Genomic DNA, 12,337 nt, shown 5'->3' on the forward strand with positions numbered 1-12,337 from the left:
TGCATACCAACTCACCTTCTTTAAAACTGTCCCCCCGAAATGTGTACGAACACAGATGTGCTTGAAAGTTATTCGATCTACAGGGCATGAATTGGCATTCTGTTGGAAAAAATAAATTTTAAAACCCATCAGGACATTTCCTTTCATTTGGTGAAGCTGACATCAATCAATCTGCTTTGTAATTTTATGACCTGGCTTCTTAGGTTTTTATCTCAGGTGGCAAGTGGCTTCCAAGGACCTGCTCAGCCATACCTGTGCATCCACATCTGGGAGCAAACAAAGACAGACTCATATTTCTACAGCACCTTTCACTACCTCAGGATGTCCTAAAGCTCCTTACACCCAACAAAGTACAAACATCCCATCACCTGAGCACAAATACATTGGAGTACCATCATTGGAGAAAAAAGCCAAGCTGTTCAATAGTTATCAATTCAGATTTTTGGGGAACATAAAATACCTCTTCTCTTGGACCACACTTCACACATCCATTGTCCAGCTGAAAAAAAGCCTTTTTCCCTGTCTAATTTAACAATGCTTAAATGTCTTGTACTTGCACAAAGGAAAATAAATCAAAGCTTGTTTTATGAAGCAAGAGACTACCTTATATCAACAAAAACAATCCTTTAGCACTTGCCTACTTAAGAATAGAAGGTGAGAACAGACTGAAAAGAAGAAAAAGTGATGTAGCCCTGGTGTCAGAGATGGGACTACTGATACTTCTGATGTATGTCAATAACCTGGATCTGGGTACTGAGGGGAAAATTTCATAGTCTGCGGATCCAAATCTCAAAAAAGGGCAGAAAGTAAAAAAGCCTCAGCAGGAGGTGGACAGGCAATGAAATGAATGAACATGTCAGATGAAATCTGGTGCACAGAGTGAAATGATATGTTTTGGTAAGAAGGATGTGGAGAGGTTATACAAATTAAAATTGGAATCTAATGGTGATGCACAGGTGCGGTGGGGGTTGGGAGTGCAGAAGTGAAGGTACGCAAACCTTTGAAAGTGACAAAAGATTTGATTCATGCGTGGGATCTGGGCAACCCTAGCAAACATCCCTAATCTTTCCTGAACAGGTGCTGGTGAGCCACTTTCTTGAACTGCTGAAGTCCTTATTGTGGGGAGGGAATTCCAGAGAGGATGGAGGAACGGCAATATATTTCCAAGCTGGGATGGTATGTGACTTAAGAGGAAATTACTGACTGAACCCCAGTTGGAGCACTCAGACAACACGTATCACTAAGGACGTATAGAATCTGGATCAGCGATCTCCTGGAACAGTTCCAGGTATAAGGGGCTTCTATTATGTGGAAAGGCTGGAGCAGCTGGGGTTATTTTCCTTAGGTCAGAGAAGATTAAGTGCATTTAACAGATGTGATTAGAATAAAGAAGGATTTTGTTGAAGTATGTATGGAGAATCTACAATCACTTGCAGAAGAGTAAACTATAAGAGGATGCAGATTTAAAATCACTGGCAAAAAGAAATTACAGAGAGGAAAGTTTTATTAAGTTAATCAATCTGGGATGCACTTGCTTAAAGAATAGAAAAACAGGAGCAGGAGGAGGCATCTCAGCCCCTCGAGCATGCTCCACCATTCATGGCTGCTCCAATCTTGGCATCAACAACACTTCCCCACTCTCTCTCCATAGCCCCGACCTCTCCTATAGTTCAAATGTCAGTGAATATGTTCATTGACTCCGGGTCTCCACAGCTCTCTGCAGTAGAGTTCCAGTGTCACAACGACTGGAAAGAAAAATTCCTTCTCACTTCAGTCTTAAGTGGGAAACTAGGGGTAACGTCCTCTCAGTAACCCCCTGTCAATCCTCTTCAGAATCTAACGTTTCAATAAAATCACCTTTCATTTTCTTAAAATTCTAATCAGTAATGAGCTCAATTTTTCTTCTTACAGCAACCCCTTCATCCCAGGAATCAACCCAATGGATCATTTCTGCACTGCCTCCAATGTAACTATATCCTTAAATATGGAAACTGTAAACAGTATCCATGTGCACTCTCACCTGCACCCTGTAAAGATGCATCAGAGCTTCCCTATTTTCAACTCCTTAGCCCTTGCGATGAAGGCCAAAAGTCCATGAACCTTCTAATTACCTGCTATACCCACACACCAATCTTCTAGGACCCCAAATCCCTTTGGACCTCAACATTTTGCAGACTCACTCCATTTAAATAGCACATTGTTTTTTCATTCTTCCAAACCTCATGTTTTCCCATATTATACACCATCTGCAAACTTCTCACCTGCTCACTTAACCTATCTACATCCCCTTGCAGCCTCTTTGGGTCCTCTTCACAATTTGCTAACCTATCTCAGTTCCATCAGCAAATTGGGTTGCCATACATTGGACCCTTTCATCCCATACATTAGTATGAACTATAACTAGTAGAGACCGGGGAAGCAAATTCCACATAAACTTTTGTAAGAGAGTAGGATAGATATTTGAGAAGGGAAAATGTTGCAAGATTACACAGAAAGAGCAGGGGAATGGGAACAACTGGGTATTTCAGAGTTGGCACAAGCACACGTCTATTTTGAAAACTGTATTCTGTGGGTCTTTTGTCTTCAGTTTTTACTGAAATGGAAGATTTTCTGAAGAGTGATCAGGTCAGGGATCCATTCAAATCTGTGTCAATACTGAGAGAGAAAGGGGATTTGGTGACAATCAAATGATAATTGAATACAAGCTGGAATGTAGGATTGTAACCTTATCTAATATCTGGGTTAAGCCTAGGTTCAAATGGGTTAAGACTGGGTTAAGGGTACATGGGATGGCTGCTAAATTAATTCCCAGTATAAAGCATGTTAGTTACTGTGATGTTAAAACAACTGATTATCTTTTGTTATTACTCTTTAGAAAAGCATAAACTGAGAGCTGATAAAATAATGAAGTGAAGACTGTGCTGATAATTCCAGCTAAATTGTGAGGGAGGATGGCAGGAGGGTCCTCTGGGTGTGTGACTCACTGATTTCCTCCCAGTGAGAGCTTAAGCCATTTCTGGATGGCTAAATTTCACCTCTTTCAAAAACTGGGAGATTTAGCAATTATAACTTCCTGGACTAGCTTTAGTTGTCTAAAGGGAGAGAGAAATTTCCAGGTTTTAATCCCCCCACAATGACCTAGATTTTCGTTTCATTTTTTCTTTGCTCCAAGGAGATCAAGGCAAGGTAGTGTAGCGGTTAGCGTAACACTTTACAGTGCCAGTAACCCGGGTTCAATTCCGGCCGCTGTCTGTAAGGAGTTTGTACGTTCTCCCTGTGTCTGCGTAGGTTTCCTCCCACATTCCAAAGATGTACGGGTTAGGAAGCTGTGGGCATGCTATGTTGGCGCTGGAAGCGTGGCGACACTTGCGGGCTGCCCCCAGAACACTCTACGCAGAAGATGCATTTCACTGTGTGTTTCGATGTACATGTGACTAATAAAGATCTTATCTTAAGGGCTCACCTGGGCTGGGGGTGGGTGTTGTAGTTGTGTGGGATAGGCTGGAGGGAGCAGAGAGTGATGTCTATCAATCATTACTCATAGGTTTTAAAGGTCATAAATTTAATAAAAGTTCCACAGACGATACTGCCTGGCTCAGAGCACTCACCTTTGCCCATTCAAGGATGCAATCAAGGCAGAAGTAATGCACACAGCTCTCTGGAGTTCCAATAGCCTGATCCCGGAAAGCATTCAGACAGATTGGGCAATTCTCACCCTCCTCATCAGAGCCACCTGCCCACTTCTCTCGAGAGCCAGGCTTCTCAGTGTCCACTCCTTCAGCAGCACCATCAGCCTCGTCATCATCTTCAAAGTCACAAAGAAAAAAAGATTTTTTAAAACATTAATGACATTCCCATTAATCGACTTTGAATTGCAATGGGGTACAACAGTGGAAGCAAACTAACAACAGCCTGCATTTATAAGGCATCTTTAATATAGTAAAGCCAATTCCCAAGGTGCTATACAGAAATGTAATTACAAACCACTCTAACACCAAACACACAAGGAGTTAACAGCCCAGAATTTCTTCCTGGTAAATATGCACTTAACATGAGATGATCTTCAAGTAGCAACTTCAACAATAAAGCTAGTTGTGACCTGGTCAGCAAGGCTCTGTGCACAGCAGAGCTTTTAAATTGCAATCAGCACCACATGGCAAGGTCTGAACAAGCCTAGCCTACTGAAAAAACCTGGCAGTGGGGGTAGCCATATCCCCAGGTGCAGATGCCTATCCAAACTGTCAATCAGTTTGGATGTTTGTGAATGTCTGACATTAGAAATGTTGAAAAACATAAAAAAAAAGCATTTAAACTTTTAAACCATTTCATAATTAAAATTCAAACAAAAACAATTAAATCAATCAAAAATTAAAGTTACCTGAAGCTTGCCAGTCTCCCATGCAGCTACTCTTTATTGAAATGGATGGAGTCCAGCACCTGCACTAGGTTTAACCCAAGGCTCAGCTGGTGGATTCCCCTCCGTAAGTGCTGGAGAAATGCAGGGAATTGGTCCCTTCCGCTGAACTCAAGAGTTGTTATTGAGTTTCGGACCCCACCACACTCTACATGAAATAATCTTTTCCCCATTGTCCCTCTAACCCTTCTACCAATCACTTTGTCTTCTTCCCCCATTTCTGATTACTTTGTTATAGGAAACAGTCCTTCCCATTAACTTTATTTAGGCTCCTATAATTTAATATACCTCAATTAAGTCTCCACCTCTGTTGCAAAACTAAAAGCTATAGACTATCCAATCTTACTTAATAGTTAATTTATTTTTTTTTCATGTAAGCCTGTGCACAAATCACTGAAGGACAACTTGTAGGTGCAGCAAGCCATTAAGAGAGCAAGTGATATGTGAGCCTTTATTACAAAATGCAAGAGGAAGTAAGTGTTATTGCATTTATATAGCACCTCGGTGAGACTGCACCTGGGATTTGCATAGCTTGGTCTCCTTAGTCAAATGTGGATGTACCTGCCAAGGAAGGAGCAGTGTGAAGATTTACCAGACTAGTTTCAGGGATAGTAGGTTTGCTCTACGTCGAAAGATTGAGTAGACGGGGACAGTGTTCTCTAGAATTTAGAAGAATGAGAGGAAATCTTATTGAAACTTCTTGCCAGGCTTGATAGGCCAGATGCAGGGACGATGCTTCCCCTGGTTGACAAGGGGAAACATCATCCTCTCCACAGCAACTGCATCTTTACTGTGACCAGAACTGAGCCAGTTATACAACACAGAAACAGATCCTTCAGCCTAACTCATCCATGCCGATGAAGATAGTTTCCTGAGCTAGTCCGATTTGGCTGTGTTTGGCTCATATTCCTTTAAATCTTTCCTATCCATGAATCCATCCAAATATCTTTTAAACACTGTAATTGTACCTGCCTCTACCATTTCCTCTGGCAGATGGTTCCATATACCCAGCACCCTGTATGAAAAAGTTGCACCAGGGATCCCCTTTAAATCTTTCCCCTCTCAGCTTAAACCTGTGCCCTCCAGTCTTAGACTCACCTGCCCTGGGGGAAACACTGTGACCATCCTCGTTAGCTGTGCCCCTCATGATTTATAAACCTCTATAAGGTCACCCTCAGCCTCCTATGTTCCAGGAGAAAAAGTCCCAGCCTATCCAGTCTCTCCTTATAACTCAAGTCCTCAGTCCTGGCAACATACTTGTGAATCGTTTCTGCACCCTCTCCAGTCCAATCACAGCCTTCCTGGAGTAAGCAACCAGAAATGCACACGATATGCAGGTGGCGGTCTTAACCAACATCCTATAAAGCTGTAATGTGACATCCCAACTCTTGTACTCAGTGCCCTGTCTAATGAAGGCAAACATGCCATACATCTTTACCACTTAGTCTACCTGTGTCTCCACTTTCAGGGAATGACGTACTTGTATCCTTAGGTCTCCCTCTGTTCTACAACACTCCCCAGAGCCCTGTCATTTACTGTGCAAGTCCTGCCCTGGTTTACCTTCCCAAAATGCATTACTTTGCACGTCTGAATTAAATGCCACCTCCCGTTCCTTGGGCCACGTTCTCAGTTGACCTAAATCCTGTTGCAACCTCAAACAACTTTCTCCACTGTCTATCACGCCACCAATTTTGGTGTATCTGCAAACTACTAATCATGCCACCAATCCCTGAGGCACACCGCTAGTCACAGGCCTCCAATCTGAAAATCAAAGTTCCACTCTCACTCTCCGACTCCTATCACCAAGCCAATTATGTATCCAACTGGCTAGCTCACCCTGGATCGCATGTAATCCTACACGGGACCTTGTCAAAAGCCTTGTCAAGGTCCGTGTAGAAAATGCCTACCGCCTCGCTCTTGTCAATGCTCTTGGTAACTAAAGAATTTCAACCTGTACTTTAATATGGAAGACCATGACATCATTTGGCAGGGTATTCTCTTCATGACACAACAACAGTACAGCACAGGAACAGGCTCTTCTGCCCACAATGTCTGTGCCGACCATGATGCCAATTGCCTAGTCTATGCCTAGTCAGGTGACTGCAGATACAGCCAGCCCTGGAGTGAAGTAACAAAAGCATCTGACAGAAGTCCTGTTCTCAGTCATCACCCTGCAGTGGCTACCAGAACCAGGTTCCATTATGTTGATCCAGCTGGGTTTACAGATATGAAACGTGTGACATTTTTAAAACACGACTTTTGCAATTGCATTAGTACATCTGAAATTGGCTTGGTGCTGCAAATACAAATCTGCCGCTATCAGATCAGTTAACGCAAGTACATCAGCACATTCAACTCTTTCACCTTAATCAAGAAACAAATTAAATGCGCTACCTTCCTCCTCCTCCTCCTCATCCTCCTCCTCCTCGTCCTCTTCATCCTCTAGGTCATCATCCTCTGCTCCTTCTCCATCATCGTCATCATCTGTATCGCCCTCATCCATGTCATCACCATCTTCACTAGTGGACTCCTCTGGCAAAAGGGAACGTCATTCAGTACTTTACAAACAGCACTGTGGTTGGAATCCCATCCTCTCCTTCGAAGGGAATGTGGACAATCTGTTGTCCAGTGCTGGTCGGAAGGTCACAAAAGTCTCCATGTAACAGCACTTGAGGCCTAATATAGGATCAAACTCCCTTAGCATAACAAGGATGAGATCAAGGCCGTGTCGATGGCAAATACTCTACTTAGATACAACAGTGAAGTTCAAAACGGCTCAAGTTGGGGTTCAATTAATAACATTAAAAAAGTGCATAGTTAAACGCACATTTAGTGAATTCCACATGTAACATTTCTAAACAAGCTTTGAGCACTGTTAGGCATGCTACTCCCTGGGTCAGGAGATATTGTTGGTTTGATTCACCATATGGTACTGTTAACCCTTTCAGCTGGATAGAAATGAGGTGGAGCTTCAGTCATCAATGGGACTTCAAGCACTGGCCCCTATGTAACAGCTCCAGCTGCAGCTTAAATCCAGACTGAGACTGATTACATTGGGAACCACAATGAACCCAGAGAGAATGACCTAGCTCCTTATTCCTTGATACTGTTAACCTTGGTATACAAGTCCAAAGACCCTTGAAGATGACAGCGCAGGTAGATAACATGATTAAAAAGCTAAATGGGATGATGGCCTTCAATAAGGAGTTTCAGAAGGTGTTCTGAGAGATCGGATATAGAAGTATTTGGACAGTCAAGGGATGATTAAGGATAGTCAGCATGGCTTTGTGCGTGGTAGATCATGTTTAACGAATCTTGTACAGTTTTTTGAAGAGGTTACCAAGAAAGTAGATGAAGGAAAGGCTGGGGTGTTGTCTACATGGACTTTAGTAAAGCCTTTGACAAGGTCCCACATGGGAGGTTAGTTCAGAAGGTTCAGATACTAGGCATCCATGGAGAGGCTGTAAACTGGATTTGAAACTGGCTGTGTGGGACAAGACAGAGAGTGGTAGTGGATGATTGTTTCTCAGACTGGAGGCCTGTGACTAGTGGTGTGCCTCAGGGATCTGTGCTGGGACCATTGTTGTTTGTTGTCTATATCAATGATCTAGATGATAATGTGGTAAATTGGATCAGCAAGTTTGCTGTTGACACTAAGATTGGAGGCGTCGTGGACAGCGAGGAAGGCTTTCAAAGCTTGCAGAGGGATCTGGACCAACTGGAAAAATGGGCCAGAAAATGGCAGATGGAATTTAATGCAGACAAGTGTGAGGTGTTGCATTTTGGAAGGACAAATCAAGGTAGGACATACACAGTAAATGGTAAGGCACTGAGGAGTGCGGAGGAACAAAGGGATCTGGGAGTTCAGATACATAATTCCCTGAAAGTGGCATCACAGGCAGACAGGGTTGTAGAGAAGGTTTTTGATATCCATAAATCAAAGTATTGAGTATAGAAGTTGGGATGTTATGGTGAGGTTGTATAAGACATTGGTGAGGTCAAATTTGGAGTATTGTGTGCAGTTCTGGTCACCTAACTATAAGAAGGATATCAGTAAGATTGAAGAGTGCAGAGAAGATTTACTAGAATGTTGCCGGGTCTTCAGGAGTTGAGTGACAGGGAAAGATTGAACAGGTTAGAACTTTATTCCTTGGAGCGTAGAAGAATGAGGGGAGATTTGATAGAAGTTTACAAAATTATCAGGGGTATAGACAGAGTAAATGCGAGTAGGCTCTTTCCACTTAGATTAGGAGAGATAAGTACGAGAGGACATGGCTTTAGAGTGAAAGGGGAAAGGTTTAGGGGAAACATTAGGGGGACGAGCTGCCATCTGACGTAGTAAATGCGGGCTCAATCTTAAGTTTTAAGAATAAATTGGACAGATACATGGATGGGAGAGGTCTGGAGGGTTATGGACTAGGTGCAGGTCAATGGGACTAGCAGAATAAAGTTTCGGCACAGACTAGAAGGGCCGAATGGCCTGTTTTCTGTGCTGTAGTGTTCTATGGTTCTAATAATCAAAGCACTGAATACAAGAGAAAGGGAGGTTATACTCCAACATTATAAACCATTGGTCAGACCTCAGCTGGAATACTGCATGCAGTTCTGGTCCCACACTATAGGAAGGATGTGATAGCACTGAGAGGGTGCAGAGGTGACTTACCAGGATGTTGCCTGTGATGAAGCAATAGTTGAGGTATATAAAATTATGTGGGGTATAGATAGGGTAGACTGCAGGAAACTATTCCCCATATCAGAGGTATATAAATAAGAGAACACAGATTTAGGGTAAAGGATTTAGAGGGGATCTGAGAGGGACCTTCTTCACCCATAGTGGCGAGTAGCTGGAATGCACTACCTGAGAGAGCGGTGGAAGCAGGGTCACTGACAGCATTAAGTAATGTCTGGACAAGCACTTGAATTGCCTTGGCATAGATGGCTTCAGGCCAAGTGTTCGAGGTGGGATTAATTACAGATGGGTGCCCACTGGTTAGCGTGGACTTGAGGGGCCAAATGGCCTATTTCCAAACTGTATCTCTGACGTTACCTTCATCACTGAAAATGGAAATGACTTCCTGTTTTCTTTGTGCTTTTCCCAGTGTTGCATTTCTATTAATCGGCTCATCCTGATCTTCATCCATGGTTTACATTCAGAAATGTAGTATCTGTAAGAAACAGAATTTTTAGCACCTAAAACTCAGCAAAGGAACCAACCAAAGGAAGCTCGTAAAGCTGCAGGGAGGGTAGGGGAGTGTGGGACAACTCTGAGAGGTAGAACCAAAAGCTTTTCAGTTCTGACGAAGGGTCTCCATCCTGAAACGCTGACTCGGTATCTCTTCCCAAGATGAGAACTACTCAGCAGGTCAGTTCGCATGTTTTCTGTTTTTGGTTTACATTCACAGCATCTACATTTCTTTTATTTATCACCCAGGTATGCTGCAGCCTTCAGATCTCAATATCAAATCTATAACTTGCTTTCTCTGTTATATCGGAATAGACCAGCATCTGTTATATTAACTCGTTTCTCTTTCCACAGATGCTGCCTGATCTGCTGTGCTTGTCCAGCATTCTCCTTTCGCTTCAGGTGTCAGCAACATCTCTAACCTACATTTCACAGCCTTTACATCCCTTTGTTCTTTCTCCCTCTCCCTCTCCCCTCAGTAAGCTGTCCGCCAGACAACTCTTTAAGCAGTAGGATCACGTCAGCAACCCTGGCCTCACCCCATCAAAGATATTCCCTCTGTACCACCCCCACTTCCCACCCTCTCTGCAATTATTTTCTCACTGTCCCAGTTCTGAAGGATCTTCAAAATGAAACATTAAGAATTTCTTCTTCTACAGACGTTATCTGAAATTCAGTTTTTCCAACATTTTCCATTACATCAGATTTCCAGCATCTGCACCTTCTTCATATTCTCAATTGATTTTTACTTCGTGTGGGGGAAATGCTGCCTCATTAATTTGATTACATTGTTTTTGAAGGGGATATTGAGAAGGCAGGGTGGTAGACGTTGTCTATATGGACATTAATAAGACTTTTGACAAGGTCCCACATCGCAGGCTGGTCCAGAAGGTTAAGCGCATGGGACCCAAAGCAAGTTGGTTCCAAAACTGACTTGGTGAAAGGACACAGACTGACGATGAAAGGATTTTTCTGTGTTTGGAAACCTGTGAACCTGTGATGTACTGCAAGGATTGGCACTGGGACACGTGGGACCCAGACTGGTGCATGTTGGCACCAATGACATAGGTAGAAAAGGGGAAAAGGTCCTGCGAGTGAGTACAGGGAGTTAGGAAAGAGGCTGAAGAGCAGGACCTCCAAGATAGTAATCTCTGAATTACTCCCAGTGCCATGTGCTAGTCAGGGCAGGATGATAGAGCAGATGAATGAGTGGCTGAGGTACTGGTGCAGAGGGCAGGGTTTTAGGTTCTTGGGTCATTAGAACCTCTTCTGGGGCAAGGGTGACCTGTACAAGGAGGACGGGTTGCACCTTAACTGGAGGGGAACCAATATCCTAGCCGGGAGGTTCACTAGTGCTACTCGGGAGGGTTTAAACTAGTTTGGCAGGGGGATGGGAACCAGAGCACCGGGTCAGAAAGTGGAGGGATTGAGAGGGAGGTAGATGTCAGGGCCAGTAAACACAGGCAGGAGCAAAGTAATAGACACGATGGGACAGACAGTTTGAAGTGTGTATTTGAATCCTACACAGCTCTGGAGCATCTGGACAGTAAAGACACCTACATTAGACTATTGTTTATTGACTACAGCTCTGCATTCAATAGAATAATTCCAAGCAAACTCATCACCAAACTCCAAGACCTGGGACTTAACACCTCCCTCTGTAACTGGATGCTTAACTTACTGACCAACAGACCGCAATCAGTGAGGAGAGGCAGCAATACCTCTGGCATGATTATTCTCAACACTGGTTCCCCACAAGGCTGCGTCCTCAGCCCTCTACTCTACTCCCTATACACTTATGACTGTGTGGCCAGATTCTGCTCTAACTCCATCTACAGGTTTGCAGATGATACCACCATTGTAGGCCTATCTCAAAGAATGATGAGTCGAGGTACAGGAAGGAGATAGAGAGCTTAGTGGAATGGTGTCATGACAACAACCTTTCCCTCAATGTCAATAAAAGAGCTGGTCATTGACTTCAGGAAAGGGGGCAGTGTACATGCACCTGTCTACATCAACGGTGCTGAGATCGAGAGGGTTGAGAGCTTCAAATTCCGGGGAGTGAACATCACCAACAGCCTGTCCTGGTCAAATCACGTAGATGCCACAGCCAAGAAAGCTAACCAGTGTCTCTACTTCCTCAGGAGACTAAAGAAATTTGGTATGTCCCCTTTGACACTCACCAAACTTTTACCGATGCACCATAGAAAGCATCCTATCTGGATGCATCACGGCTTGGTACGGCAACTGCTCTGTCCAGAACCGCAAGAAATGGCAGAGGGTTGTGGTCACAGCCCAGCTCGTCACGGAAACCAGCCTCCCCTCCTTGGACTCTTTACCTCTCGCTGCCTTAGCGAAGCAGCCAGCATAATCAAAAACCCCACCCATCCAGGTCATTTTCTCTTCACTTCCATCAGGTAGAAGATACAGGAGCATGAGGGCACGTACCACCAGGCTTAAGGACAGCTTCTATCCACTGTGATAAGACTATTGAACAGTTCCCTTATATGATGAGATGGACTCTTGACCTCACGATCTACATTGCTGTGACCTTGCACCTTATTGTCTACCTGCACTGCACTTTCTCTGTAGCTGTGACACTTTACTCTGTACTGTTATTATTTTTACCTGTACTACCTCAAGGCACTCTGTACTAACTCAATGTAACTGCACTGTGTAATGAATTGACCTGTACGATCGGTGTGCAAGACAGGTTTTTCACAGTACCTCGGTACAAGTGA

General features: G+C 43.7%; 1 protein-coding gene across 2 annotated transcripts in view; it reads right to left on the reverse strand.

Moving 5' to 3' along the window:
* phrf1 (PHD and ring finger domains 1) overlaps positions 1–12,337 on the reverse strand; it is a 78,923-nt gene that overhangs the window by 53,479 nt on the left and 13,107 nt on the right. For both annotated transcript variants that reach the window (XM_052029137.1, XM_052029136.1), the window contains exons 2-5: positions 9,462–9,579; positions 6,809–6,946; positions 3,609–3,805; positions 16–99 (exon numbers count right to left, since the gene is read on the reverse strand). In XM_052029137.1, the coding sequence (XP_051885097.1) occupies positions 16–99; positions 3,609–3,805; positions 6,809–6,946; positions 9,462–9,555 (513 nt within the window). In that variant the 5' untranslated portion in view covers positions 9,556–9,579. The remainder of the gene's footprint in view (positions 1–15; positions 100–3,608; positions 3,806–6,808; positions 6,947–9,461; positions 9,580–12,337) is intronic.

The sequence above is a fragment of the Pristis pectinata genome, chromosome 14, assembly GCF_009764475.1.
Source record: "Pristis pectinata isolate sPriPec2 chromosome 14, sPriPec2.1.pri, whole genome shotgun sequence".
NCBI lineage: Eukaryota > Metazoa > Chordata > Chondrichthyes > Rhinopristiformes > Pristidae > Pristis > Pristis pectinata.